The sequence below is a fragment of the Camelus dromedarius genome, chromosome 29, assembly GCF_036321535.1.
Source record: "Camelus dromedarius isolate mCamDro1 chromosome 29, mCamDro1.pat, whole genome shotgun sequence".
Classification (NCBI taxonomy): Eukaryota; Metazoa; Chordata; class Mammalia; order Artiodactyla; family Camelidae; genus Camelus; species Camelus dromedarius.
In genome coordinates this window covers 18,367,717-18,394,306 of record NC_087464.1, presented here as the reverse complement: position 1 = coordinate 18,394,306, position 26,590 = coordinate 18,367,717, and the positions used below count along the sequence as shown (strand labels likewise).

Below are 26,590 nucleotides of genomic sequence, written 5' to 3'. Positions count from 1 at the left end.
AATAGACAAATTCACAATTATAGTTGGAGATTTCAAAATCCCTCTCTCAGCAACGGAATGATAACTCGATAGAAAATCAGCAAAGATATAGAAGAACAAAACACTGTCAACCAACAAAATCTAATTGACATTTAAAGAACACTCTACCAACAACAGCAGAATACACACTCTTTTCAAGTGCCCATGGAACATTCACTAAAATAGACCATATTTTTGGACACAAAACAAACCTCAACACATTTAAAAGAATTAAAATAATACAGTGTGTTCTCTGACCATAATGGAATCAAACTGGGAATCAGTAACAAAAAGGTAACAGGAAATTCTCCAGATAGAAACTAAATAACATATTTCTAAATAATTCATGGGGAAAAAGAGAACTGCTCAAAGGAAACAAAAAATTCAAAGAAGTGAATTAAAGTAAGACATATCAAATTTTGTGGAATATGGCAAAACAAATTACAGAAAGAGAAATTTATAGCACTAAATGCTTACATTAGAAAAAAGAAAAGATCTCAAATTGATGATTTAATTCCACCCAATAAAATAGAAAATAAGGAGAAAAAAAAAAAAAAACCCCAGAGCAACCAGAAGGAATAAAATAATAAAGAGCAGAAATCACTGAAATAAGGTGGGGGGAGGGTATAGTTCAGCAACAGAGTGCACGCTTAACATGCACAAGGTCCTGGGTTCAAGCTCCAGTACCTCCATTAAAAAATAAGTAAATAAGCCTAATTACCTCCCCCCCAAAAGAGAACAACAACAACAACAACAAAAACCACTAAAAACTTTAAAAAAAAATCCATGAACTACAAAACAGAAAAATAATAAAGGAAATCAATGAAAGAAAAAAACCTGATTAGTGGGTGGTGGGTATAGCTCAGTGGCACAACACATGCTTGGCCTGCATGAGGAACTGGGTTCCATCCCCAGTGCCTCCATTAAGGGGAGAAAAAAGTTGGTGAAAAGAAAAGAAAAGTCTGATTATTTGAAAAGATCAACAAAATGTGTCCAACACAACAATAAATTGACAAAGATAAAAGCAAGACTGACAAAGAGTAAAGAGAGATGATACAAACTACTAATATCAGGAACAAAATAGGAAATCACTACAGATCCTACAGTCATTAAAAGGATAATTACATAATACAACAAACCACTCTACATGCATAAAATCAACAATGTAGATGAAATAGGCCAATTCCCTGAGAAACAGAAATTACCAAAATTCACCCAACATAAAAAAAGATAACTGAATAGTGCTGTAACTATTAAGGAAATTGAGTTCATAGTTTAAAACCTGTCAAATAAGAAAGCTCCAAGATCACATGGTTTCACTTGAGGATTCTACCCAACATTTAAAGAATTAACACCAATGCTACACAATCTGTTCCAGAAAAGAACTTGTTAGGGTATTTTGCCTATAAGCAAAAATTTTCAGGACCTAGCAAAGAGTTCTTAGCCATGACAACAAAATCCATGATCCACGAGAGAAAAAATAGTAAATTGGACTTCATCAAAATTTAAAACTTTTGTTCTGCAAAACATCCTAATAAGAGGATAAAAAAATCAAGCTTTAGACCAGGAGAGAAAAATTTATAAACCACATATCCCATAAAAGGAATTCTAACATACCAAAGAAGTGAAAACTCCTCTATATATACTCACCTTACTATCAAAGAGAGAGGAAGAATCTGAATTATAAATGCTGAACATAGACTAGGGCTCCATTTGCACTTTTACTGCCAACTCTAGTCCCAAATTAGTTTTCATTAAGATCATTTTCTTTCTTGACCTCATCAGAGATTGTTAGTCAATGGATTCATTAACTGAGTCTCAGGATTATGCGCTAATCCCACAGTCGTCCAATACACAATGAAGCTCTGAGCTCAGGGAGCACTTCCACATGACAGTCAAAAAAAAATGCCTATGTTCTGTGTGCCATGTGTCTTTGGAAGGACAGGCTTCCCTTGGTAATTCCTGAAGCAGAAAAAAACCTTGACATCTATCCGCACTGGCCACAGAAGAACCTTGGGAGCCAAGGCTTCCTCCATATACCTCATGCTCTGGGCTGGGCATCGAAGAGGAGCAACTGACAACATAGGAAAAAATCAGCAGTGAGGCCAAAAAGGACAGAGACACTCAATCTGTCACACTCAAAGGATTCACCAATGCCCCACTGAGAAAGGCTGGGATCGCATCAGCAGATCATATGTGTTGCTCTATGTACATGTATGTGCTGGTCTATTACTTTTATCAATTACCTATATAATAAAGTGTGGTTGGTTCATTTCCTAGCATGGGTTGGGCTGTTCCCCACTGCCACCCCAAATCTTTCCATTGTCTTTCAAAGTGCCTGGTTGCTAGCTGCCTTCCTAAGGACCCACTGGGCAACAGCCAGATGCACAGTGGGTACCACCCAGGTAAACAGCTTCTCCACATCAGGGACTGATCAGAGCCCGCCAGAGCATGGCCGCCTGCCACTCCACGCGTTCCTGCCCCGTGCACCAAATGCTTTCCTGGCTCTGACAATGGAAGCTGCTAATGCATCCCAGAAAGTGTTTACACAGTGTGTAGCCCAAGTGCTCCACCCCCAAAGCTGTGAACAATGATGCCTGCCGCATGCCGGACTTCCCAAGGATGCGAAGGAGGGCTTGCAGGTCAGCTCAGAGCCACTGGGCTACCTCCAAGATGTAGGTCCACTGAGACTGTCCTGAGGAGCGGGGTCCTGGGAGAGCCTGCTTCCATCAGGGGGCCATGGACAGGGGTGGGGAGGAGTCGTTGCTGTTGTCCTACAGACCACTACTCCGTGGAAAGGAGGCTCTGCATTCTAAGTGTGAAGCGTTTGCACTGAAAGGAATTTCATCTGAACAGCCACAGGGCATTGGAGCTGCTTCACTCTGCCTATCCCGGCAAGTCCACGTTCTCTTCTCTCTCAACCTGAATGAAGGAGGACCACAATCACTGGAGCAAATGAGCAGCGCATCCTCCAGGAAGGCAGTCACAGCCCTCCCATTCAGACTGGCTCCTTTCCGCCGCTGGCTTCAATTTTCAGTCCAGCAAAGGGGCAGGTCATCTCTCATCCACCCAGAGAACCAAACCAAGCAGGAAGAGGGTCTCCGCAGGCCCCGCCTTTACCCCAGCGGAAGACCTGGACTGTGTTTCTTCTTTCCAAACTCACCTGGAGTCCTGTCCCCCAGATGCCACTGAGCGCCACCAAGTTTTGCTTGTATTTTTATCCTTCCACGCTCACTGGTGCCTTATCTTGGGATTTTAACATGTACTGGTCTCTCTTTTCACAAATCATAGACTCATCACTTATTCACTTTATAATACAGCTTAAAGTGTACCTCTAAATGAGCCACGCCAACCCTCAGAATTCCCTGCTCCGATAATCAAGGTGGTCACTTCTGTCTGGGTTTAAGGGTTTTAAATGTCTGGACTTTTTAAGTTTAAAAGAGTTTAAAATGTCTGGACTGCTATTACACTGACATTTTTTAGTGCTATCAAATGCTGGTCAGTATACAGTGAGAGGCACCCTCCCAGGCTACCAACGGGAGTGTGACCTGGCACAACTTGGTAATAAAGAAAAATATTTGTAAACAAATATGCTGAAGATTTCATCATTGATCCTACTGGATAAACTAAAAAACCACCCAGAGGCAAGAGCAGAAAATGGGAAAGCATAGTTCAACCCTACCCAACACCCGAACCCATTACTGCTCTTAAGGAAAGAACTGTCTCTGTTTACAAAAACAGCTCGACAAGACACTGGTGATTTCCTGAAGACAAAGATCAGTAAGAGCCAAGGGAGGGAAAAAAACAAGATAGACTGTTACCCACTAGAACTAAACAGGAATTCGTGCAGGGAGTGAGCACAGAGTAGACAGAAAGGACCAATGAAGAAAGAGAGGGGATAACAGAACAACATTTCCTAAGACAGAGAATACAATTTATTGTCAATTATCCATGGAAATTTAGAGAAATGTCAAATTGTTAAATATCCTTGCAACATTCATGAAATTGAGCACGTTAAAATTGAGCATTTAAAAACTTTAAAATCTTAAAGGTTGCATACTCTCAAGAAAAATCAATCAGAAATTAAAGCAAAATATAAAATGTGTTTGAAAATTACAAAAATACTCCCCTTTGCTCTATCCTACAAAATTTTTACCTTTTGATTAAATAGAAGGTTTCTTAGAAAAGGAAACTTACCAAAATTGACTGAAACAGCAGGAGAAAACCTGAATAAGTCCAATAATCATATAAAAAGTTTTAAAAAGTTGTCAAAGAACTACTCACTCCCCACAAAATGTTCTGTGCCCCATTTATTTTACTATCCAGTTCTTTCAGACCTTCAAAGAACAGGTTATTCCTGTGCTATTTAAACTTATCCAAAAAAGGAAAAATGATTGAAAATGCTCCAATCCATTTTACAAAGTTAACAGAAATCTTGATATAAAAACCTGGAAAATATAGTACCAACCAACATTACTTATGAATACAGATGCAGTATTTTTCAACAAAATATTGCAAACCAAATCCAGCTGAATATTAAAAAGACAGTATATCATGGCCAAGTACAGTTAATGCCAGGAACACAAGGATGATTCAATATTAGGAAACCTATTAATATGATTCATCATGTTAGCAGGTCAGAGGAGTAAAAGAGTATGATCATCTAGATAGCTTTGAAGAACGCTGATTGCCAAGCATGTTGGAAACTATGGCTTTAAACGTACACCATTGGCCACAGTTCAGTGGGGGAACACAGCACCCCAGGAGAGCAGAGCTACACTAGATGATGGCCAATCAGAATTTGGAAGTTGTGCTAGGAGTCTCATTTATCAACCCCTTCCCTCCAGCCAAATACCTGAGAAGGACACTACACATAAAAGTAGACAGAGAATGGGGTCTATTAACTAGGGCAGTTTTTTTTTTTATCAAACTGTAAATACAGCCCATCAGTGGGCGATGAAATTAATTAGGTCTTAACCAGCCATTTTTTCATCAACTAATTGGGATGGAATGGATATAAAAACAAATACCATAGTGAACCACTCATAGAAAGAATAAGCATTGTTTCTTGAAAGTTTTGTTCCAGCAATGTGAACGCATACATACATACATGCTAGAGTCATCATGCACATCCTCCTGTGGGTCAGCGTCGAAGAGTTGAAGTAACACTCAACTAGGGAGTTGAGAGCAATCAATTTCTAGACTGCTACTTGCTACAGACTAAGGTTTAGGGCTAGAGTTTTGAGTAAGATAGGAAGGAAGGTATCACAGCCTCCTTATCTAATATGAACGTCAATCTCATGAAGGACAGCTGGCTTTACAGCACGAAGTGGGACTTGGCTACAATTCCTCATTAGTGTTGACTCTTCCCAACTGAGTAATATTAGTTTATGCCAATGCTGTGAGTGTAGCAATTAAAGCATGCTCTCCAGAGCTATACTGCATCAATGAAAGGTCTGGCTTTGCCAGATTAGATTAATTATTCAAAAATATTCACTCCCACCCCTCACCCTGTACATACATACAGTCCCTATGGGAGAATACTTGCCCACTCCAATAACTCTGGACTTGGCCATATAACCTGGTATGTCCTCATAGTAGGAGAGGGTACTTCCCTGTCCCTTGACTGTGTCTTCAGCTATGTGAGTTGCTTCGGTCAATGAGATTTACAAAAATGACACAAGCAGAATGCATAACAAAGACCTTCATGCATTTGGAATTGCTCTCATGTGTCTCCTTCATCACCAAGAGAAGAATATAACCTGGTTAGCCTGCTAATCTGAGAAGGATGAGACTCACAAGGAGCAGAGCCCCACTGAAAAGAGAATCCCTATCAGAACAGAACCCTCACAAGATCAATGCACACAAACTTTCAAAAATAGAAACAAACATAAATAAAATGTGATCAATGAACATGAATCTCTAGATAAATTACTCAAAAAAAGTCACAAGTAAACTATAAACAATCTGATCTCACTTTTAAAAAGTTCAGGAAGAAATACAAGAGTTTAAATAAAACATTTTAAGACGACAGAAAACGTGAGCTCAGGAAAAGAATGGCAAAAATAAAAAATAAAAACATTAGAGATTTGAAGACCACATTAAAAAAAACCTGTCCTAAAACACACACAAACAGAGACACTTATGAAGATAAGAACGTATTCACATCATATCCAGATGAAAATACGGACATTAGAATAAAGAAAAAATCGTGTATGCATCAGGGGAGACACATGAGGCATAATAAGGGGGAAAAAATCAGATTGGCCCCAGAGTTCTCTTCAGAAATACTCAATGCCAAAAAATTTAGAATCATAATTTACAAAGACCTGAAGACAGAATGAGAAAAGCTTTCTCTGATTGTATTGTTGAATTTTTTCTGTTCTTTCTAAGAAACATTAACTATATGTATGTTGGATTTCCTTTGTTATTGTTTTCCCATAATCATTTGTTTGTTTGTTTTATATTTCATCTTACAGAATGCCCGTTCTATCTAGCATGTCCTCAGTGCTGATTCCATTGAGTTTACTATATTCTTGTTCCTAATGGGGTCAGCTGCTTGCTGAAGTGCAGCAGCACAAGGACAACAGGCCTGAGATCAGGGAATGAACTAGAGTGTCCACAGCTTCAACTCTGCGTTGTTGTCTGGCTCATTCTCTCACTAAATATGCTCTTTCCTTTTCTCTAGCGTCACCTCTTCCTTTTATTTTCAACATTCAAAAATCAGTGAGGTTCCCAAGGAACCCCCTTAATCCACCGCATTTTGCAAAGAGAAGAGCTGCTTTCCTCCCCCAACTCCGCCTTCGGCGGGCTCTCCCCGTACGAGGGTCTGCTGTGCACCCAGACGACAAAAATTCTGTGTCAACAGTTTTCCCCTTCAACTCTATGTCCCTTACCGTTTTGGGTGTCAACTAGGCCTCTTTGGAGAAAATGCTCATTTATTTTGAGTCCCATCCAGGCCCCCAATTTCACTCTTCTTACCAAAAGTTTATTAAGTAAGCACAAACTGTGACGGTCATCATCAGGGAAATCTCTGTCCTGCTCAGAATCCAGACACACGTGTCAGCCTGCAGGACCCTCTCCCACCCAGGTCTAGACCTCACAGTGCTCAGAGAAAGTACTTCATAGTTTGTGTTTGCGAACAGGCACCATTTCCTGCTTTCACTGGAGAACACTTTGTTCTTTTTTGTTTGTTTCATATAGTTTTGAGGGAATGAACTCTTGTTACTCCTCCATTCTGCCATGGCCATTGAAACCAGTAGGATTTTCATCCTTGCAACTTGTCCAAACAATGTTAAAGACCTTCCAGACTAGTCAAAAGTATAACAATGAAGACAGAGGTCTTGCCTTAGTAGATGGTAAATACATTACAAAGCTACACAGTAACCTTAAAACAATGGTATTAGCGCAGGAAGAGAATGGGAGATACGTTGACTAAATCCATTATAAAATAAAAATTTTAATACTGAAAAAGAAATGTAAGACTAGAACATAGACTATATCTACTTACTCTCAGTATGAGGTTATTTCTAAGTGTGATGCAAAGCAAAGAATTCTTAAATTCAGAGACTCCTAGAGTAGACAACTTAAAAATGTTATATGTCAGTATATAAAGAAAATTAAATTAAAATATTAATGATAAAATTGGGAAATTATGTGCTATATATTAAAGAAAAAGACTAATATTCTTTATATATAAAGAGCACATACAAATTAGTAAGAGATTCTCAATAGAAAAATAGGCAAAAATATGAATATAAAATCTTTCACACTATTTCTAATGCCTTACAGAGACCAAACACAAAAACAGTAATATAAATGGCCCAAAAGTGTTTTCAAGACTCTCACTACAAAAAAAAAAAAAAAAAAAAAAAGAATCTCTCACTACTAAAATTTCCTTAAATCTTATATTGGCCTTAAAACCGGCATAGCTTTTGACCTTAAAATTATGCTTCAACAAACACATTTTTCTAGAAATGTATTCAAAGAAAATAATCACAAGTGTGACCAGAGATGGATCTACAAGCATATTTTTATAGCAGCATTATTTGCAACAGCAAAAAACTGATGAACTTAAATGGTCAGAAGTAAAGAATAGTTAATAAAATACAGCACACCAAATGATGCAATACTATGAAGACATTAAATATTATTATAAATAAAATATGCAATGGCATATAGAAATAGTCCTTATTGTTAAATCTTTACAAACTTATGATCAAAATATAGTGTAATCACTTTTTAAAAGATACATATATATGTTAATATTCTAAGAATATTAATGATACCTACAACAAAATTCTAACAGCTCTTAGAATGAAAGGTGATTTTTTTCATCTTTGTCCTTTTCTGTGTTTTCCACATATTTAATACTGAATATGTTTTATGTTTTTAAATCGGGGGAAAATGGGAATTTCAAATGAGAGAGTAAAGAGAATTCAAAGAGTCCTTTAATACTATAAATATGTTTTTATTGACAAAATAGAGTTATTCTTCCCTTTAAAATTTTTTTCAAAATAACATGCTATTATATTTATAAATGAAAGCTTGGAAAACAAATGCATTTCTGAGCATTTGACCACAATAATTTATAGCATTTATTGGCTGGAGCTGTTCAGTGCTGACAAATTCCAGAAAGTAATTGCATAAAATACTTGGAAAGGAAATTGCTTTATGCTTCCATGCTATTTATGGAAATTAGCATCTTTGTAAAAATAAACTGAGAGCAATCACAATCATAAACCTTGAAATGTGGTTTCCATAAGATGTTAATTTTGGTGCTTTAAGATCCATTAGCAATGCAGTGGGGAAACACTGCTTACTTTTTTCTGTTATGAAACGATTGCATATAATTGGTTTTTTCATCTTGTATTTTTAATCCCTCCCTTTCTCCTGGCTGCATCCCTTTGAAGAACATATACACTGAAGTGTTCACTTTGCTCAGAAAAACCTTTCTAATGATCCTGTCTCCTTCTAAAGGGGTATTATATATTTTCTTCATTCAGTGCCTCACCTTCTGCAATCCACAGCTCTCCCTGAAACTACTCCTTCGAACATAATCAATCTCACAAGATCAGGATGAATTTTCACCTTCACGTGTCCCTAAAACTTGTTCAAAACCTAAAGGAATCTTCAATTCTTCCCTCTTTCTCTCTCGATCCCACATAATCACTTGTCAAGTTCTATCCCTCAGGTTCTAAAACGGTGCCCATATTCACATCCTCTTGTCCATGACTAACTCCCCACCCATGCACCTTCGTGAACTGACTTGAAGTTACCATAACCAACTGCACAGTACCAGCAGCATCCCAAGTATCCTTGGGATGTTCTAGTGATCCAGTGGAGTATTAACGTAGTGCGTCCTGTCACCTTCTGGCCAAGGCCCACAGGACTCCATGCTGCCCGCCGGATCGAGTCCTCTTTATCATTTACTTATTTAGCATGCTCGTCAAGGTCCTCCCCACAAGACAGATAGCCACAAACTCTCTTTGTTCATCCTTATTTCATACCCCATGCTGTCAGATATCCTACTCTTCAAACATAGGGTATCAACAGAAACAGAGAGGACAAAACAGATTTAAGACATATTTCTGACATGGAACAAATGGAAGTTAGTGGCCAAATGGGTAGAGGGCAGGGGCAACAGAGAAGAAGGCATCTAGAGTGACCCCAGGATTCTGTATCAAATGACCAGAAGATGGAGAATCCAGGCACTAAGACAGAGCTGGGTGGGCAGTGAGGACCTCCCTTTAGGAAGTATTGTGTTTGAGGCCCCCAGGGAATACGCTGGGGGAAGTAGGAAGCAGCTCACGGATGTGCTGATCTGCAGCTCATGGAAGAGGCAGAGAGGCAGACAGAAACCTCTCAGGGATACCAGACCTCTTCCATTTTGTGACAATCAAGGTGAGAGTTCCCACTCATTCTCCCACTGGATTCTCCCGGGATCTATCTGACTCCTTACCTATCCAATAACTTCAGCAACTTGGTAATAAGGTGGAGTCTGCCTCCAGGACAAGCTTAGGTCTTTCTCTTCAGACTCCACCATCAGTGCCAACACAGTTTGCAGTATGCATCCAACTGGCAAACCTCCACCCAGAATAAAACAAGGCGAAGAGGAGGAAGGCCAAAGTGTCTATCAAATGTGTAGCAAAGCACATTCCTTTAAGGAAAAATTATTTTAAGGAAATATTCAAGTAAGTGAGAAAAACGTGAGCCTATAATGTTCACGGCAGGTGGCAGCTAGCAAACACAAGCAAACAAACCATCCTGGAAACAACCCAAATGCCCAATAAAGAAATAATGTATTTAAACAAATGACTGTGTTCCTGTGTATCCAAAAGCACAATGAACACAGTCATTACAAATGAAAATGCAGTCATATATGTATTGACATTGGAAAGATGTTCATGATCTATAGACTGAAAAATGATGCATAAAACAGTATGTTTAGCATGATCCCATTTATCAAAACATATACATAAATTTATATCATATTTATGCATAGAAAAAGTCTGGAAGATTACACATGAAAATGTGAGTAGTTGTTATCTGGGTGGTAATATTAAGGCAATTTTTTAGATTTTGATTTTTCCTTTCATTTATCTATATCTTCTATTTTTCTACAATTTAAATGTTTTATTTGCACAATTTACCTGCTAGTGGTCAATGCCTCTAGACACAGAATGTCAAATGATGACAATGAGCTCAATCAACTGATTGTCATTCTCTTAAAAGTATTTCTTGGATAGGGAACAGCAGGAAAAGTGTCACAGAACTTGGCTGAAGAGTTCTGAGGAAGGATGATCAGAAGATCACGCATATGAGAAGAAAGGGAGAAACATTAAAAGGATGCAAAAAATAAAAAGGTCCTACCACAAATTAAATGATATCATAAGAAGTTATGGTAAAGGGTGAATCTAAGTGTTTACAGATCTCTAACCAATGCTTATGGAGGACTCAGTTCAAGAGGGAAGTGACAGCAGCCACCAACTCAGATTGAATCTGCCACTGGGTCAGGAGGAGGCAGGGGATTTCTGTACCCACGACCACCCCTCAAGCGTGGGTTCTGCCTTCTGATTTAAAGGAGGTGGAGTGAAAGCGAAGGTTGGGGTTACTGCAGGTGGTATCACGGGGGGGAACTGCCATCAAGACCAGAGGCAACACCAAGGCAAGAGCTGCTAATACCAGAGTCTCCACCACGGTGACGGCCACTGAGACAAACATACCACCAAGACCAGAACCACCAAAATATCAAAAAGGACTGAAACCAGAACCACTCCCCACTCCCGACCCCAGAACTGATAAAACCAGAATGATTAAGATCCAAAACAAAACCAAAAACAACGCCAAAGACAACCACTGAGACCAGAACCACCAAGAACGACCTAAAATGACAACGTTTAAAACATCACACCAGAACCACTGAAATCAGGATCACTGAAACCAGAACTACCACCAAGACGAGCACTGGCCCTAAGACTAAAGCCCCATTTTAGTATCCAGATAGTCAGTGGGACCCTTCCCATTGCAGTTTAGGGGCCAAAGCTAACAACGAAGAGGAGCTCAGTGCCCCACATTCTAAAGAGAGCTACCAACATAGGGGGACCTCTCTCTTAGAGCTCCCTGCAAAGGGACGTAAGTCCTGTTATCACCAGCCACCACCTCACTCCTTCCTCGATCTCTAAGGAGGACTGAGATGCACTGAAGAAAGAAAAGAATCACTCATAGAGCTCACGGATGCCTGCAAGGGGAGACGGGCAATCCACTCCCCAGATAGGCACCTGCTTAGCCTGGGTCCACTGATCTGTTCCTGTGCAGCAGACCAAGGAACAAAGAATGGCAGGGAGGAGGCAGGACAGAGAGGAGGCAGCACTGGCGCACCCCATATCCCCACTGTCTGTATGACAAGGACGTGTGCGTTTCCTCCGGATCAAGTGGACAACACCAAAGGGAGTTGGGTTTGACTCTTCCTGCTAGTGCTTTACCCAGCAGAGCTGCCTGCTGGGCAAGAAGATCCCAGCAGCACGAGGCAAGTCAGAGCTGGACCTCCTGCCTCGGGACAGGAAGGTCCCACAGCGCCCTCTGACGAACTCACATGTGCTACCCAGATGGCGGAAAGTCAGTGAGAGCCAGAGAGGAGAGACGGTGGCACCACGAGAGGGGCATCCAGTTCAGCCCAGAGCTGTTGGCCCTTCCCCTCCATCCCTCTCCTTATTTCCAACCCCCGAGAGCTGGACCCGGAATAACTAAAAGGAAGACGGATCCTCACCACTGGTCAAGGTGAGAAGAGAACGGACCGTGGTGTGGCCCTCTCCAGGTACCTGGAGCCGTGTGGCAAGCCTAGACCAGAGAGAAGGGAGATGAGACTGAAATCAAGTGGGAAATGGACTGGCCTCTCAATAAATGAGAGTGACTCTGCCCCAGGCCACGTGCAGGCATGGAAACGGAATGGATTTGGCAAAACTGGCCCCACAGTCACAGCCCACTGAGTTGAGACTTCTCGGTGACGAAGGCTGGAAGGGAGCTGGAGCAGCAGCAGCTGCCTTCGCAGGGGAGGCCAGGGTCCCTCAGGAGCAGGCCCAGAGCAACAGGAAGCTGCCAGGGCCGGGGTGTGGCAGGAAGCGGGGAGGCCTCTCCAGCTGTCCGCGTGAGGGAACAGCCAGCTCCTCCAGAAATGGTCAAGAACGAGTTAGAAAAACACAAGGCTGCCGACCTCATGGCTTGCTCTGCAATCTATCACAATTACTTGTGGTCAGTGAACATAAAAGTTTCAGTTTTAACTGATTTAATAAAGAAAATCTAGTTTTTATTAAATTAGCTGGCACATCCCATGCTCCCTATGGCCCATCCTCACGTGGCTATTAATTCCCCACCAGCCCTCTGGTGGCAGCACTTGTAAGACAAGGGGAGGGACTAGAGAACGCGGCAAGGGCCCCCAACGCCCAAATCCCAGGATACCTGGGAGGGGCAGCTTTGAATCAAACCCAGGTTGACCCTGGGGAGATAACCAAGTGTCCAACCCATAAGCAGGGCCCCAAACCGACCTAGCCTTTACTAGAACATTCTCCCAGGATCAGTGATGGGACTGCCCTGGACAATCCCACCCACACCTGCAGGAACCTCCCATGAAAAGATCAGGTCCCACCTCCTTCCAGCCCCTGCAGCATCTTCTGTCCTCAGCTGATGCCTCCTGAGTGCCCCCTACAGTTCCACAGCGGAATCACAGGCGCCTCCCCCATTTCAAGGGGTTATGACGGCAGCAACAGCGGAGAGCTAATATTTTTGGTACACTTGTTACAGGCCAGACAGTTTTCGTTTTGTTTTGCTTTTTACTTTTCTAATCTTCGCAAGGGATTAACTCCTCCAAACAATTCAATGAAGTAGATACCCCCTGTCTGCAAACGTGAAAACTGAGATGCAGAGATGTTTGTATGACAGGCCATGAAGTGGTGGAGCTGGGCTTCCCACAGCTGATGCTGTGGATAATGAAGGCCGCTGGCCTGAAATCTCCTTTTACAACCTTCTGTGCGCACTGCCCCATACATGGAAACAACACTGCAGAGGCACAAAGATATGGAAAAATCCAAAAGAGGTCAGTGAGTGATTCAAGCTGGGCAAACACTGCCCTTGGCCAAAGGTCAACAGACTGCCTCAAAGCACATTTAAATTTTATAGGGTGGAAGAAGACAAAATGAAACCCTGCGCCTTGAAGCCTCAGCCCCACTTGATCAGGAACAAATCTCTGCAGATCTCATAGCCTGTTTCAGATCTGCTGATGGGATGGAGAAGCAAGTCTCCGCACTTTTGCCCCAATGCTACATCTCGCTGACCACAGAAACCTGAAAATCACCCTGAAAATATTAACATTTGTTCTAATAAAAGAGATCTACTAAACTGTGAATATGGGGTAGCATCAATAAAATGGATAATGGGGGAGAAGATGTACCTCACTAACCAGTTCTGCATGAGTCACAGAAACCATGGGGCACTGGAGCTGAAGAGGCCTTAGAAGCACTAAGTCCCAGAGAGTGAAATGAAAAGCAGAAGTCTGATTAATCTCTCCCAGGATGTATCTATTTACGTGTGCGTGCTCATCTAATAGATGTGAAAGCCCTTGTTAAGGGCCAGGCCCTTTGCCAAACCCCAAGAGTACAGAGGCCACCAAGCCATGTGATGAGAGGTTACATGTGCAGGGAAGGGTTGCCTTCTGTTAATTCACACAAGATACCGTATGGACTAGCATGTTCTAATTCACACCAGGTACTGTATGGGCTAGCAGCAACACTCGGGACACAGTACTGAAGGTGCTCTGCACCTTTAGATCTGGAGGTACAAACTGCTTGGCTGAATCCAGTCTACAAACATATTTGTTTGGCTTTCAATGCTTTAAAAACTGGGAGATATCACAGGAAGTTTGGATAACCAGCTATCTTGAAAAATAGGAAGATTTGGCAATCCTGGGTTTGCTTGTCACATGGCAATGATCACCTGCAGCTGAGTAGAGGCTGATCTTAAAAGATGGAGCATGTACCAGCAACTCTGCCACTGTCTCCACCATTCCCTATTGTCTCTCAGGCAACACTAGCTTCATTCCTTTGTTTGAGTCTGCTCTGTAGGTAAATGAGGATGCAATGCTTGAGCTGGGTCCCCCCTGACTGGTGGGAAAGACAGGAATCTAAAGAAAGGACTGCAAAACAGTGTGATATGTGTTGATTGAGGTAAACACAGAATACTTATTTAGTGGCTGAGCTATGGCCAGAACCTCAGCTCTGTTCATTCATTGCATCCTAGCCTCTAGCAGCAAAGTCTCTACCGGGCCCATGCAGACAGCCATTCTAGACTGAAAAGGCAGGATCCATCACAGCCCCACGTCATCACTGGTATATAGTATTCATAGTAGTATCAAGGCACAGGGGTATTAGGACTCAAGGGATTGGAATATTCTTACAGCTAAGTCAACCAGAAGTACCATTTGCTTAAAGTAAAAGACAAAATTAGATTCTCTTTGATATAAGATTAACATTAATCATACCACATTTTAAGTGATCTCAAATAATGTTCCTAAGTAAACAGAAGGATGCCTACCATCCCTCTCGCCCTCCCTATTACCTGCAGGAGGGCAGTGTGCATGAAGACCATCCATCTCAGCAGCCACCAGGGGCTCTTCCAGGAAGCCATGGGATCTCACTTTTAACCTACAAAAGAGGGAACAGTTGGTTTCCAACCAGCTCTGGACCCAGCGGCAGCACCCATGACTTAGACCAATCAGAGGGAGGAACCCCGAACCCCACACAATGACTTGGAAAGGTTTGTGTTGGCCCAGGATGGAGCTACCTACCACAGGGTACAGACCATCTGGGGCTCTCTCTAGGAGGAGTCCACATCAAAGTCAGGCGGGCAGCTAGACCCGCTCCAGTGTGTAACCCACACCTCCAGCCCTCCAGAAGCTGAGGCATCTCTGCACCAGCCACTTCCCAACCCATCTGTCAACAGCAGGGTGTGGCTATTGGCATCTGACTCAGAAAGCCAGCATGGAGCCAAGGGTTAGGGCACCTGCCAGCTTCTTTTACTTAAGGCAAAAATGAGTCCAAACCCAACTAAGCCAGCCCAGAGAAAGGAAGGGACCTGCCTAAGTTCATACAGCAGGACAGTGACTATTTTTGGACTGGACCGCAGGTCGTCTGATAGTTCAAGGCTTTCCCAATGACCAAATGACAACATTAATCCTCAGAGCCCCAGCCCTACAGCCAGAGAGGCCTGAGAGCTGCCTTGGGAGCGTCGGAGGGCACAGCCTCTGAGCCACCCTAGCAGAATCTCCTAAAAGTAGGTGAGGGCGAGCCAGCAGAGGCCCTCTGAGACCAGGAGGGCAGCGGGGCTGTTCTTCAGAGTTCTCCTGATGTTCTGCAGGGAAATGAGTATGAGTCGAGCCTGGAAAAGCCGAAAAGCCGAGGTCACCCTCGCCTCTCGCTTCGCCTCGCGGGCGCCTTGGCGGAGCCGGTGTCCGGGGGCGGGTCGGTGGCTTCTCTCCATCTGGAGAAAGCATTAAGGGCCTGGCCTAATGCGATCCGCAAATGTGCTGCTGTTTCCGACCTGAGGCGGCGACTCTGGGCTGAAGGGAGGCGGCCAGTGCGGGCCCTGGGACCGTGCGCCCCCCGGGCTTGCTCGCCCCAGCCGTCCCGGGGCGCGCTCCTCCGACCACCGGCCGCCTCGCGGTCCCCGCGCCCGCGCCCCCGCCGCGCCCCTGCCCCGCACGCCCACTTGCCGCGGCGGGCGCGTAGCTCAGCCCGTGGCGCCCTAGGCGCTCGCGACCCACTTGCCAAGCGGCCGGAACTTCCGACGCCCGAGACCACTAGCTGCTGTCAGCCCGCGTTCTACCTGAAAACCCTCAAACCTGAACGCGCTCGACCTGGCGGCGCCCCCACAGTCACGCGCACCCGAATGCCTCTCCCGCAGTCCGCCAGGACCGCACGAAGCCGGCCCGGCCCGAGGTCTCCTAGCCGTGCGAGCGCCCCGGCCCTGGGGGCCGCCGGGGCCGCGTAGCGCCCCTCTGCTCGGAGGCCCACAGGCCGGTTCGGCGGCTGCTGCTTCGTCTCCCTCCCCCGGCGAGCGCCTGCCCGCCCCCGGGCGCCGAGCTCCGAGCACCCACCTGGCGCCGCAGAAATGTCTGGGACGTGCAGCCCGGGCCGCGCGGGCTCGGCGCACGCTGAGGAGAGGCGGGCAGAAGCCGCCTCGTCAACACCTCGTGCGGAACCCGGGACCGGGACCTTCCCCGACGCCGGCCTCCAGCCCGCGGCGCCGCAGTCGCCGACGCCTCCGAGAAGTTAAATGGGGCTGGGACGGGGGCTGCCCCGCCTCTCCCGCCCCCTCCGGGCGTGCGGAGCGCGGCGCTGGCCGGGACCCAGAGGCGGAGGGCGCGCGCCGCCACCTGCACCGCCCGGCAAGTGCACGGCGCGCCCGGGCGCCCGCCCGCCCTCGCCCGGACCCCGCGCCCTCCGCCCGTGCCGGGGGCAACAGGGGCACGAAGGGAGCGCGTGAAGGGCCGGCCCGGGCCGCTCGGAGCGCGCGGGGCCGCGGCGACGGCGAGACTCGGCTGGAACGTTCCTCCGCCCGCTTCCTGGAAGCCACTCCTCGCCCTGGGCCGGCCGCCAGGCGTGGTGCCAAGAGCCGGGATTGCCGACGCCGCCACCGCCGCCGCCGGCAGGCGCGCTGGGGAAATTCGGCCGCTGCGCCGCGAGCCAGCCGGGGCGCCCCGCCTCAGCCGGAGCCGGGAGCGGGGATGCCATCGCCACCCCCACCACCTCCCCGAGCCTCCACCCTCCCTTCCCGGGCCCGGGCGCCGACTCTGCTAAGTCAGACCCAGCGGCCACACGGAGGTTTGCCCGGAACCGCTGGCTCGTGCCTGCGAGCCTCTGGCGCTCCGGGCCAGGCGTGACCAAAGTCAAAGTCGGAGACCAGTGGCCCCTCCCGGGCTGCCCAGGGTGGACCCGCGCAGGGGCCGGCGGACTCCCTTGAGCTCGCTCACCACCCAGACACTTGGCTGCCAGGAACCACGAGCGACCGACCGAGTAGCGGTGCCTCTAAAGCGGGAATTGGTGCCACTAACTATGAGCAGACATATGCGTAACAGAGAGCTGCGCAGCTGCCCAAATAATGGGGTGTCTAGGTCTGGGATTTAGGGTGGAAGTGCCAGGGACCGGGAGTGGGGTGAATTCCTCATGGACTTGGGGAAGTGAAGAGAAGCAAGGCAAAAGGCTTGTCCCTGGCCTTGGCCTAAACTCACAGGTATAAAGGCAAGGGCTCGGGGATTGCTTGGAATGTCTCGTTATGCCCCCAGCTAAGCCCTACCACAGTCATCGTTTCCTTGGGTGCCTAGTGTGTGCCAGCCACATGCCAAGCTCTTTATGTGCAACTCATCTTCATGACAGCCCTGTGGTGTTAGTTGGTATCATTATTCCCAATTCACAGATGGGGAAGCTGAGACCCAGGAGATACCTAACTTGTACACAATGAATTGCAAAGTCAGGATTACAGCCTGTATCTCTTCTAAAGCCTCCATCATTCATCCCTGAAGTTGCTTTCCTGCCTGTTCTGTGGTTGGTCCATAACAGATGGTGCAGCTAGCCCTGCCTACCTTCCTCCCCTATCTTCCCTTCCTTACTCTGGTGACTTCCTCTAGCCAAGGAAATCCACCATCTCTCCACTCCATGTAAAATGACTGGAATCTTGCAGGAAGGGAGCAGAGGACATTCAGTGTGCAGGAGGCAGGGGAGACGGGTCAGTGAGGGCAGGGTTAACCAGAAAGACTGCACCTATGTATGCCAGTTCTCCTTAGTCCCCATTGTTATGTTCTTATAAAGTCAAGGGAAGCATGAATTTGGGAATACTAAACCGCTGCTCCTGGGGAAAATACAGGATTAGAGTCCTACCAGCCTCTGGTCATAATGTTCTTGTCAGCCAATCAATACATAACATAATTATTTTGTGTGTATTTCTCCTTAAAGACATCTTATTTAACATATTTTATTGGTTCATTAACATCAAACCCACACCTTGTGCCTGAATGACGTTTATCTAACACAGGATTTTCTCCACACGGCATATCACAGCCTTCTTCTGCTTAAGAACAGGAGAGCACTTCCGCACTGGTCTTGAGGGCCATCTTAAACAGTAAAATCACCAAGAAAAAAGACAAAAATGTGAAAAGTGGCACTGAATAGGCCATAAAAGCATGCTTGTTTGCAGTGGGAGAGCTGACAACAGAAGGCACAGCATTTCCTTGATTGGCCTTAGCTGGGAACATGCATCCCAGGCAACTCAAAGTTTTCACCCCTCATCAGAGGACCATGAATGTGCTGCAACTATTGATTTGGGGGTTGCAAATAAATCTTAGCAAGTAGGCAAATTCACAAAGATGGAATCTGCAAATAATGAGGGCTGACTGTGTTTGCTTCCTGATTCAGGGAATGGTTGAGGGATAATGATGTTATTTCTGCACATGCACAGCACCCCAAGCCCTGTGCCAGCTACTTTGCTTGCGTTAACTCAGTTAGCCCACCACTATGGAGTAGGTCTAATTTTTAATTCCATTTTCCAAATGAGGAGACTGATGTAGAAAGGTTTAGACACTGCATGTTCTTAGCAACTAGACTACACAGCTTCTCATGTCATTCACAGTCTAAAACCAGCCCTGATGTATCATGGAGTCTATTACAAAAATCACATGAATATTCAAGATGAAATGGAGAATTCAAAGAGATATTATGCTGGTGCAGTGACTCAGGAAGGCACTCAGAAGGCCTCTGGAGTAGGGGTTGGAGGGGGTGGTGGGGCTGTTGGAAACAGCTGAGCTACTCTGCTTGAAGATATTAATGGCTCAGCAAGACTTCCTGTCTCATTTTCCCCTGGGCACTTTTGATTCCTGAGCCAGCCCCTGGGGAGTGCCCACATTAAGCAAGGAGGCCAGGAGGGCTGAGCCTTTCTCTCCCACAGGTGCCATTTAGTATCTGGCCAGCCCCTTCAAGGAACAGTTAGTCAGGAGTGAAAAGCAGAAGAGAAAACATCATGAGTTCCCTGATGGAAGCTCCACCTTCCTGTTCACCGTAGCAGGGAGAGCAGTCCAACCTGTGTGGCTAAGGTACTGTGAGTTACAATAACAAAGAGCCACAGATGACAGTCTCTACTGGGGGGGGGGGGGGGGATGGGGGGCTAGCTGGACCTCACAGGTCCTGTCCCCAGATTCGCTACCCACTGCTTAGAACTCTCCTTCATCACTCTGCCCAAGTATAGATGCAGTCTTCCCTCAGTCACACACACACTCTCCCCTCTCACCCTCCACCCTGCACCCCCGAAGCCTGCCCAAATGTTTAAACAAAACAGTGCTAGGGGAAGGTATAGGTCAGCGGTAGAGCTCATGCTTAGCATGCATTAGGTCCTGGGTTCAACCCCCAGCACCTCCATTAAATACATATATATATATATATATATATATATATATATATATATATATATATATATAATTTTTAAGACATTGCTAAAGGCATGGAGGTGGGGGGGAGATTGGAGAGAGGGGAAAACGTAAGAAAATCAATTGCAAAAAAGCCCAGTCTCTCAGATCAGGCCACTGGGTGTGACTGCCCAACCAGTCTATCTCTGGTAGGTGGGGGAGTTCAGGCCCCTCCCTGACTGGCTCCCAGGCTACCTGCCTCCATGAGAACCCCACCACCTGGGGACAAGGGCAGTGTATTTCAGTTCTGAAAGGTCTAAGAAACCAAGTTCCATTTCCTTCCTAAGGAGTTCCCAGTTTCCCTTTTCTGTCTCAAGAGATTCTTACTCCTACTCCCCACACTATCTGCTGACCCCAACCAGACAAGCTCAACGATGCACCATGTGTATGAGGGATAGACAGAAAGAACCAGGGAAGTTACTCAGTGATGTTGGGGTATGTGTGTATTTTACCTTAAGAGAGAGGTGACATCAATTCAGGGCTTTGGCCTGAATTTGTTCTTGATACAGAATTACTCTTTCTGGTTGCAGGACTCATGAGACGGACTTGGGAAGCACATTCAAGAAGACTGAGTCGGAGACTTGGAGAAAAGGAGCTCTTGCAGGCAAATCCTGTAGAAGTGACAGTTGACCGCAGTGGGCAGAGAGGATGCTTTGGGGGGACGTTAGGTGAGCATGGGGGTCTTAGGAGTGCGAGATTGCCGAGGGACCACTCTTAAAGGACAGACTTGTAATGGAGCAAGGGACGCAGGAGAAGGAAGGGCCAGAAGCAGAGCTAGCCTGTGCCCGAGGGAAGGTCTAGCCCCTCTGCTGATCCTCAGGGACCCTGGAGCAGAGGCTGCACCATGGAGTTGCCCTGTCTTCGGGCAACAGGACTGTGTTGTTTGTACCCACATGCTAGTCGGTCTTTGCTTCCTCTGGAGCTGATTGGCGGTGGAACCCCCAAGGCATGTCTCACCAGCCAAAGACAATGCCCCGGGAAGGACACTCACGTCAGCTGGGAGATGGGTGGGCCTGCCGATGACGAGGGTCTGGCCGGGGCACCCACCCCTAAGGCATCCACCACACGCGGCTGCTCAGGTAGCCCCCGCCCCACCTGGGAAACATGCTCAGCTAGTGGTGACAGTTTTCTGCCTGTCCAGAGCCCTTCTTGGGAACAGAAATCCACTTTATAAAATGGGTTCAAGTCTTCTGCCTCATCAGCAACAAACAGTCCTTGGGAGGCGGTGTGACAGGAGTGGTTCTACTCAGTGAGCGGCTCTGTGTGCTCTGGCGCACCCTCATTCTTGGCTTTTCCTCTCATCCTGCACCCAGATCCCCAAGGAGCACCTCGGGTGCCAGATCCATGATTTCCTACAAGTCAGGAGGCTCAGGAGTTGGGACTGCCACCACGCGGGAGGCCTGAGCCCATCAAGATCGCTGTCAGGAGGGTGAGGTGGTGTTGGACACACTCTTTCTAAAAAGTTCCCCATCTTTAGGGGTGGGCCAGAAAACTCTCCAGACCCCAAACCCAAGGCCAGTTTTCACCCAGGCTCCAGGGCTAGGAAGGTGCCGACCTGACTGTTTTGTGTGCATGACACACGCTGATAAACCTGTACACACACACGAACGTGTATGTCCACACAGACTGCACCAAGCAACGTGAGCAGAACAGAGATGCTCTGGGAGAGCAGATGTGCCAGTGCCTTTGAACTCATGCACTCTGCCCTTGACGAGACCCGTGTCTTCTTCCCCTTAGAGACACAAGGCCAGCGTAGAGAACCCTGGAGTTGTAGTCAGGAAATCTCCTACCTGTCCAGGCTTGGCCACAAATTGGGTGGTTCTGGGCAAGTTGCTTCACCTCTCTGAGCATCAGTTTTCTTCATTATATTGTGAAAAGTATAAAAATTAGAAAGCTCTAAGAGGTCCTTCCAGTGTAACTTCTGAGAATGTTTTTACACTTTGCTTATATAACATAGCAACACCTTCCTAATCTAGAACTCAGCTCTAGAAGTCTCTCCAAGTTTCCCCACAAGCAGAACAAAAACGAATTCTGAGCATCCAGCTGACATCAGATTCAAGCACACCGTGTATAAGCAAACACTTGGCTCTCACTCAACACTACTGATTCTTTCTTTGCACACAGTGCTAACTTGTTTGTTCATCTAGTTTTCAAGAGTAAAATAAAGGCTGTAAATTAGAGACAGAATACCTGCTAAGAAAAGGGATACGGACAGCAAAAAGTGGCTACAGAAAAACTGTAAAAGGCACCAAAGAAGTAAAAGACACCATAAATCTGGTACAATCTGTTCACCTCGCTGGGGCCTGAGAGCATCGCGCTATCATTACACAGGGCTGTGTTTCTGCTCACGAATCCAGGTGATTTACAAGTACACTTGTCCATCGGATTCTGTTTATGGACATATGGAAGCACAGGCTACATTTTAGAAAAATATTCACTCCCAAAAGGGTTAAATTGTAAGAAAAGGAAAATGAAACCAGGCACTCTATATTCCTTTAATGATTCACCCTTAGCTGCCAGAAAACTTTACATCTCTAGCACATCATCTCTGACAACTCTAGGAGACCAAGGTTTTATTCCAGAATTGATTCACCTGAGCAAAAAGAACAGAGTGCAACATACTCTGTACACTTTATTGCTTAAAACTGTGATATTAGTTTTCTTATGACTCGTCCAGGACCGAGCTGTGCACAGAAGCGTGCTCCCCAGGGCTGCTCTGCATGTCACTCACCCGGCACCGCAGAGTGAGACCCGCCTGTTTAGTCTGCCTCCCTTCGTGTTCCTTACTCTGTCAGCTTGGTGATATTTGGGTTGGAAACACCACAAAGAAAAGTCTTTTTTTCAAATATAAGTTAAAAAAAAAACATTCCTATGTATTAAGTTTTGCAAAACACACAACTTTGGGGGAGAGTTCTGATAGCCAATTAAGCATTTTTATCCTTTCTTTACCAAGAGTCTGGCAAAAATGTTCTCTGGGTGAGTGGGAAGAACCAAAGCCCTTCAGATCCCACCACCCACATCTGGTCAGATTTCGGTCTAAACAATCCAGTTCAATGCAGTGAAACGCAATATATATTAATTGGCAGCCTACCTTGTGCCAGGTGTGTGCTTGGTCCTGGGAATACAGTGGCTTGATAAGATACAGTCCCTGCCTGTAGTTGGCCTTGTGGAACGAGTGTGGTACAGTGTGATGAGTGTTCCCAGAGGTGTAAGAACAGGGACCTATAAAAGCTGTGGGTAGGATGGTAACTAATTCAGTCATGGGGCTGTTGAAGATTTCTTAGGAGAGGGAGTATTTCAGGTCAGAACTACACTTTAAGTACAAGCACAGGATGTTATTGTTTTTAAAAAATCAAAACTACGTTCTTCCTGTAGTTTTTCTCCTATGAAGAACAATCTACTATCTCAAATGGTTGTTTTAAAATAATATAAATGGCTAAGGGGGCGATCTAGGAAAGAATGAGTAAATTTATCACGTGCTCCCGAGTAATTGTTGTCTGACCACTTCCATCACACTCACACGTGTGTATGTGTGCACGCACCCTCAGCCTAATAAGGAACTGAGGGGACATTGTAGGGTATCCGTGGTGGACAGATTCTGAGAGGGCCCCCAGCGATCCCTGTCCTGGTGTTCACGCCACTGTGTAATCACTTCCTCTTGAGTGTGCGCAGGACCTGTGGACTTACCTTTAGCAACAGAATATGGCAAAGGTGATGGGACGTCACTTCTTTGACTGTGTTACGTAACACTGCAACTTCCCTCTGGCTAGGAGACAGACTCTCTCCCACGCCGGATTTGATGGAGTACACCACTATAAAACAGAGTCCCACGTGGCAAGGATCTGAGGACCTCCAGCTGACAACCAGCAAAAAAACCGAGTTCTGCCAACAGCACGTGAGCCTGGAAGTGCATCCTTCCCTAGTCAAGTCTTAGATGACAGCTCGGCCCTGGCTGACACTTTTACTGCAGTTTTGTGAAAGGCTCTGAAACAGAGGATCGAGATAAGCTGCACCTGGATTCCTGAACTGCAGAAACGGTGAGACGGTAAATGTGTGTTTTTCAAGCCACTAAGTTTGTGATACTTTGTCACGTGATGATAATTTATACAGTCAATGACTTTATTACATTTTAAAAAAAAAAGAATTAAGAAATCGTTCATCTGTTACTTGTTCATCTCCTTTCTCTTTCCTAATATGTTCTCAGTGGTAGCAACTCTGAAATGGGCTGGATGTTTGCTTACCTATAATGGTTGTGTGCCACACCATTCTATATTTCTTATATATAATATTTTAAAAATCAGATCCGGAACTAGGGAGCTGGTTGCTCAGCAACTTAAAACCAACCATCTAAACATATTTCTTTTTATTACACAGGGAGATGTGAAAATCTATATAAATAAACATTTTTGTTTGATTTGAAAATCAAATTTCAAGGGACATAATTTACATCTCATTTCATGGGTGACAGGTACAAGCCAGTTTCTAGAATAGTCCCAGATTTCATAATCCTGAGAAAGAGATTCTAGTCTGGCATTCCATGCAGTTCCTCCACAAAAGAAAAAAAATTAGTTCTGGGCAGGAATTATTCATAAGAAGGTTTGGGTGTGAAGTAAGAATTCCAGACAAAAAGGAAAATGTGCAAAAGCCCAAAGACAAAAGTTCCAGTTCAACAACCATGTGTTTGTCAGTTGTTTGGTGTGGCAAAGACAATGCTATATATCCACCAAGTCCCTTCTAATGTGTCTCCTTCCTGGATCCTCCTGGAGGACTATGATTCCCTAGTGAGAAGCGCTTATGGCTTCTTCCGTCTCTCTCTTCCTCTTGCGCAGCTGACATAGAGGCTGCGTGTTGACATGGCAGAGCTACAAAATCAAAGGGTCCTGGATTGCTGAACCACACCATGAAGGACAGCTGACCCACAGAGTCATCCAACAAACTGCAGAATTTGTATGAACAAGCGTTTACCTTTATCTATTAAACCTCTGAAATTTTTGAGTTATTTGTTACTGCAGCATAAACCAGTCTATGCTGACTAATACATCTGCAGCACAAGGTGAAATGGGATTGGCGAAAGCTAAGTGGACAGAGGCAGGCAGGGGTCAAGTTGTCAAAGCCACATATGCCATACTATGGGTTTTTAGACTTGATTCTAAGCACAATGTGTTGCTTAGTATAATATTTGGCAGAGCAATGACACAATAAGACTGGATTTTAGGAATGATAACTCTGGCTGTATTTTTAATAATCCAAGCAAGAGCCCATGATGACCTAAACTGGTACGAGTGGTAGTGGAAACAGAAGAAAACAGATGGACTGGAGACAGTTATTAGAGAGGTAGAATTGTTAAGACTTGGTGAACAACTTAAGGAGTAGGGTACCAAGGAGAGACAGTCAAGGCTAATGCCCTGACTTCTGCCATGGGCTGTGAGTGGTGGTAGTGTCTGTCATTCGTGGATATTGGGAACATAAGAGGATGAGGACCATACTGGGTGGAAAGAGGCAGTGCAGAGATGAAGGCTTCACCTGGAACATTTTGAGCTGGGAATGCCTGTAGGTCTAGAATCAGGAACACAACCTGGGCTGGAGATTTAGATCAACATACGGTTGATACTGGAAGCCATGGAAGTTGATGGAGTGGCTGGAAATCACCAGCTACCTAGCTCATTCACCATCTCAGTCTATCCATGTTTGTTTATCAAAAAAGGAATCTCTAAATATTCTCTAATGTGCATGTAGTGTGTGTATAATTTCTCCTAAACAGTGAAGAATATCACATTTCTTTTTCTCAAAAACAAAAACCAACCATTGTGAGCCACTTTTGATTCCTGCCTTTGTCTTCACCATTGGCTCATATGGTTCAGTGGGTCTGGCATGAAAGATGTTAGGATGTTTTCTCAGCTCTGTTCTTTTGCTCTTTCATTGCGAACTTCGTCCTGAAAGACACACCCAACCCTGAATCCTCCAAGGCAAGTTTTGACGTTCAATCTTAGCCTGGGTCTCTGGTTTACCATCAAAGCAAGAGTGGGACTTATTCAGAACTTTCCCATGAAATTGCTAAATGCTATTTCATTAAATCTAGGCCAGAGCAGTGTATTTTTATTGTTGTTTTTTAAAACTAAGAAAGAAAACAAAAAAACTCCATGAAACAAGTATCCCCAAATTCATGTATGGGGTCAGGAAAATTGAGAACAAAATGACTAGTATTCTACAAAGCATAAATAAGGAAAATGGAAAAGGAATTTTAAAAAACTGATATTGACGTGAAATGTCAGGTCATGTAGAGAGACTTCTGATTCAAGATGATTTTTTTTTTTTTGATTCAAGATGATTTGAACTCAAATGTTTCACTCAAACTACCCACTCCCTACTGAAATCACTACGTGGCTATTACATAAAATTCTATTTGAATGCTGGGAACTGAGGAAGGGAATTATCCTCATAACTGAGACTCAGGGGGTTGATGACATACATCAGTAGCCATTGCTCTGGCGACAATGACCATCACGATGAGGGGAGAGAACTGTGTGCTGTGATTGGCCTTCTTTGACCCCTGCCAGGAAGCAAAGGAGG

General features: G+C 45.2%; 2 protein-coding genes across 3 annotated transcripts in view; both read right to left on the bottom strand.

The window, feature by feature from the left end:
• ADAMTSL3 (ADAMTS like 3) overlaps positions 1-15,195 on the bottom strand; it is a 260,077-nt gene extending 244,882 nt beyond the window's left edge. For both annotated transcript variants that reach the window (XM_031440672.2, XM_064480638.1), the window contains exon 1: positions 15,127-15,195. In XM_031440672.2, the coding sequence (XP_031296532.2) occupies positions 15,127-15,195 (69 nt within the window). The remainder of the gene's footprint in view (positions 1-15,126) is intronic.
• SH3GL3 (SH3 domain containing GRB2 like 3, endophilin A3) overlaps positions 15,127-26,590 on the bottom strand; it is a 122,358-nt gene continuing 110,894 nt past the window's right edge. Inside the window, exon 9 of the mRNA XM_031440678.2 lies at positions 15,127-15,212. Within this exon, the coding sequence (XP_031296538.1) occupies positions 15,208-15,212 (5 nt within the window). The 3' untranslated portion in view covers positions 15,127-15,207. The remainder of the gene's footprint in view (positions 15,213-26,590) is intronic.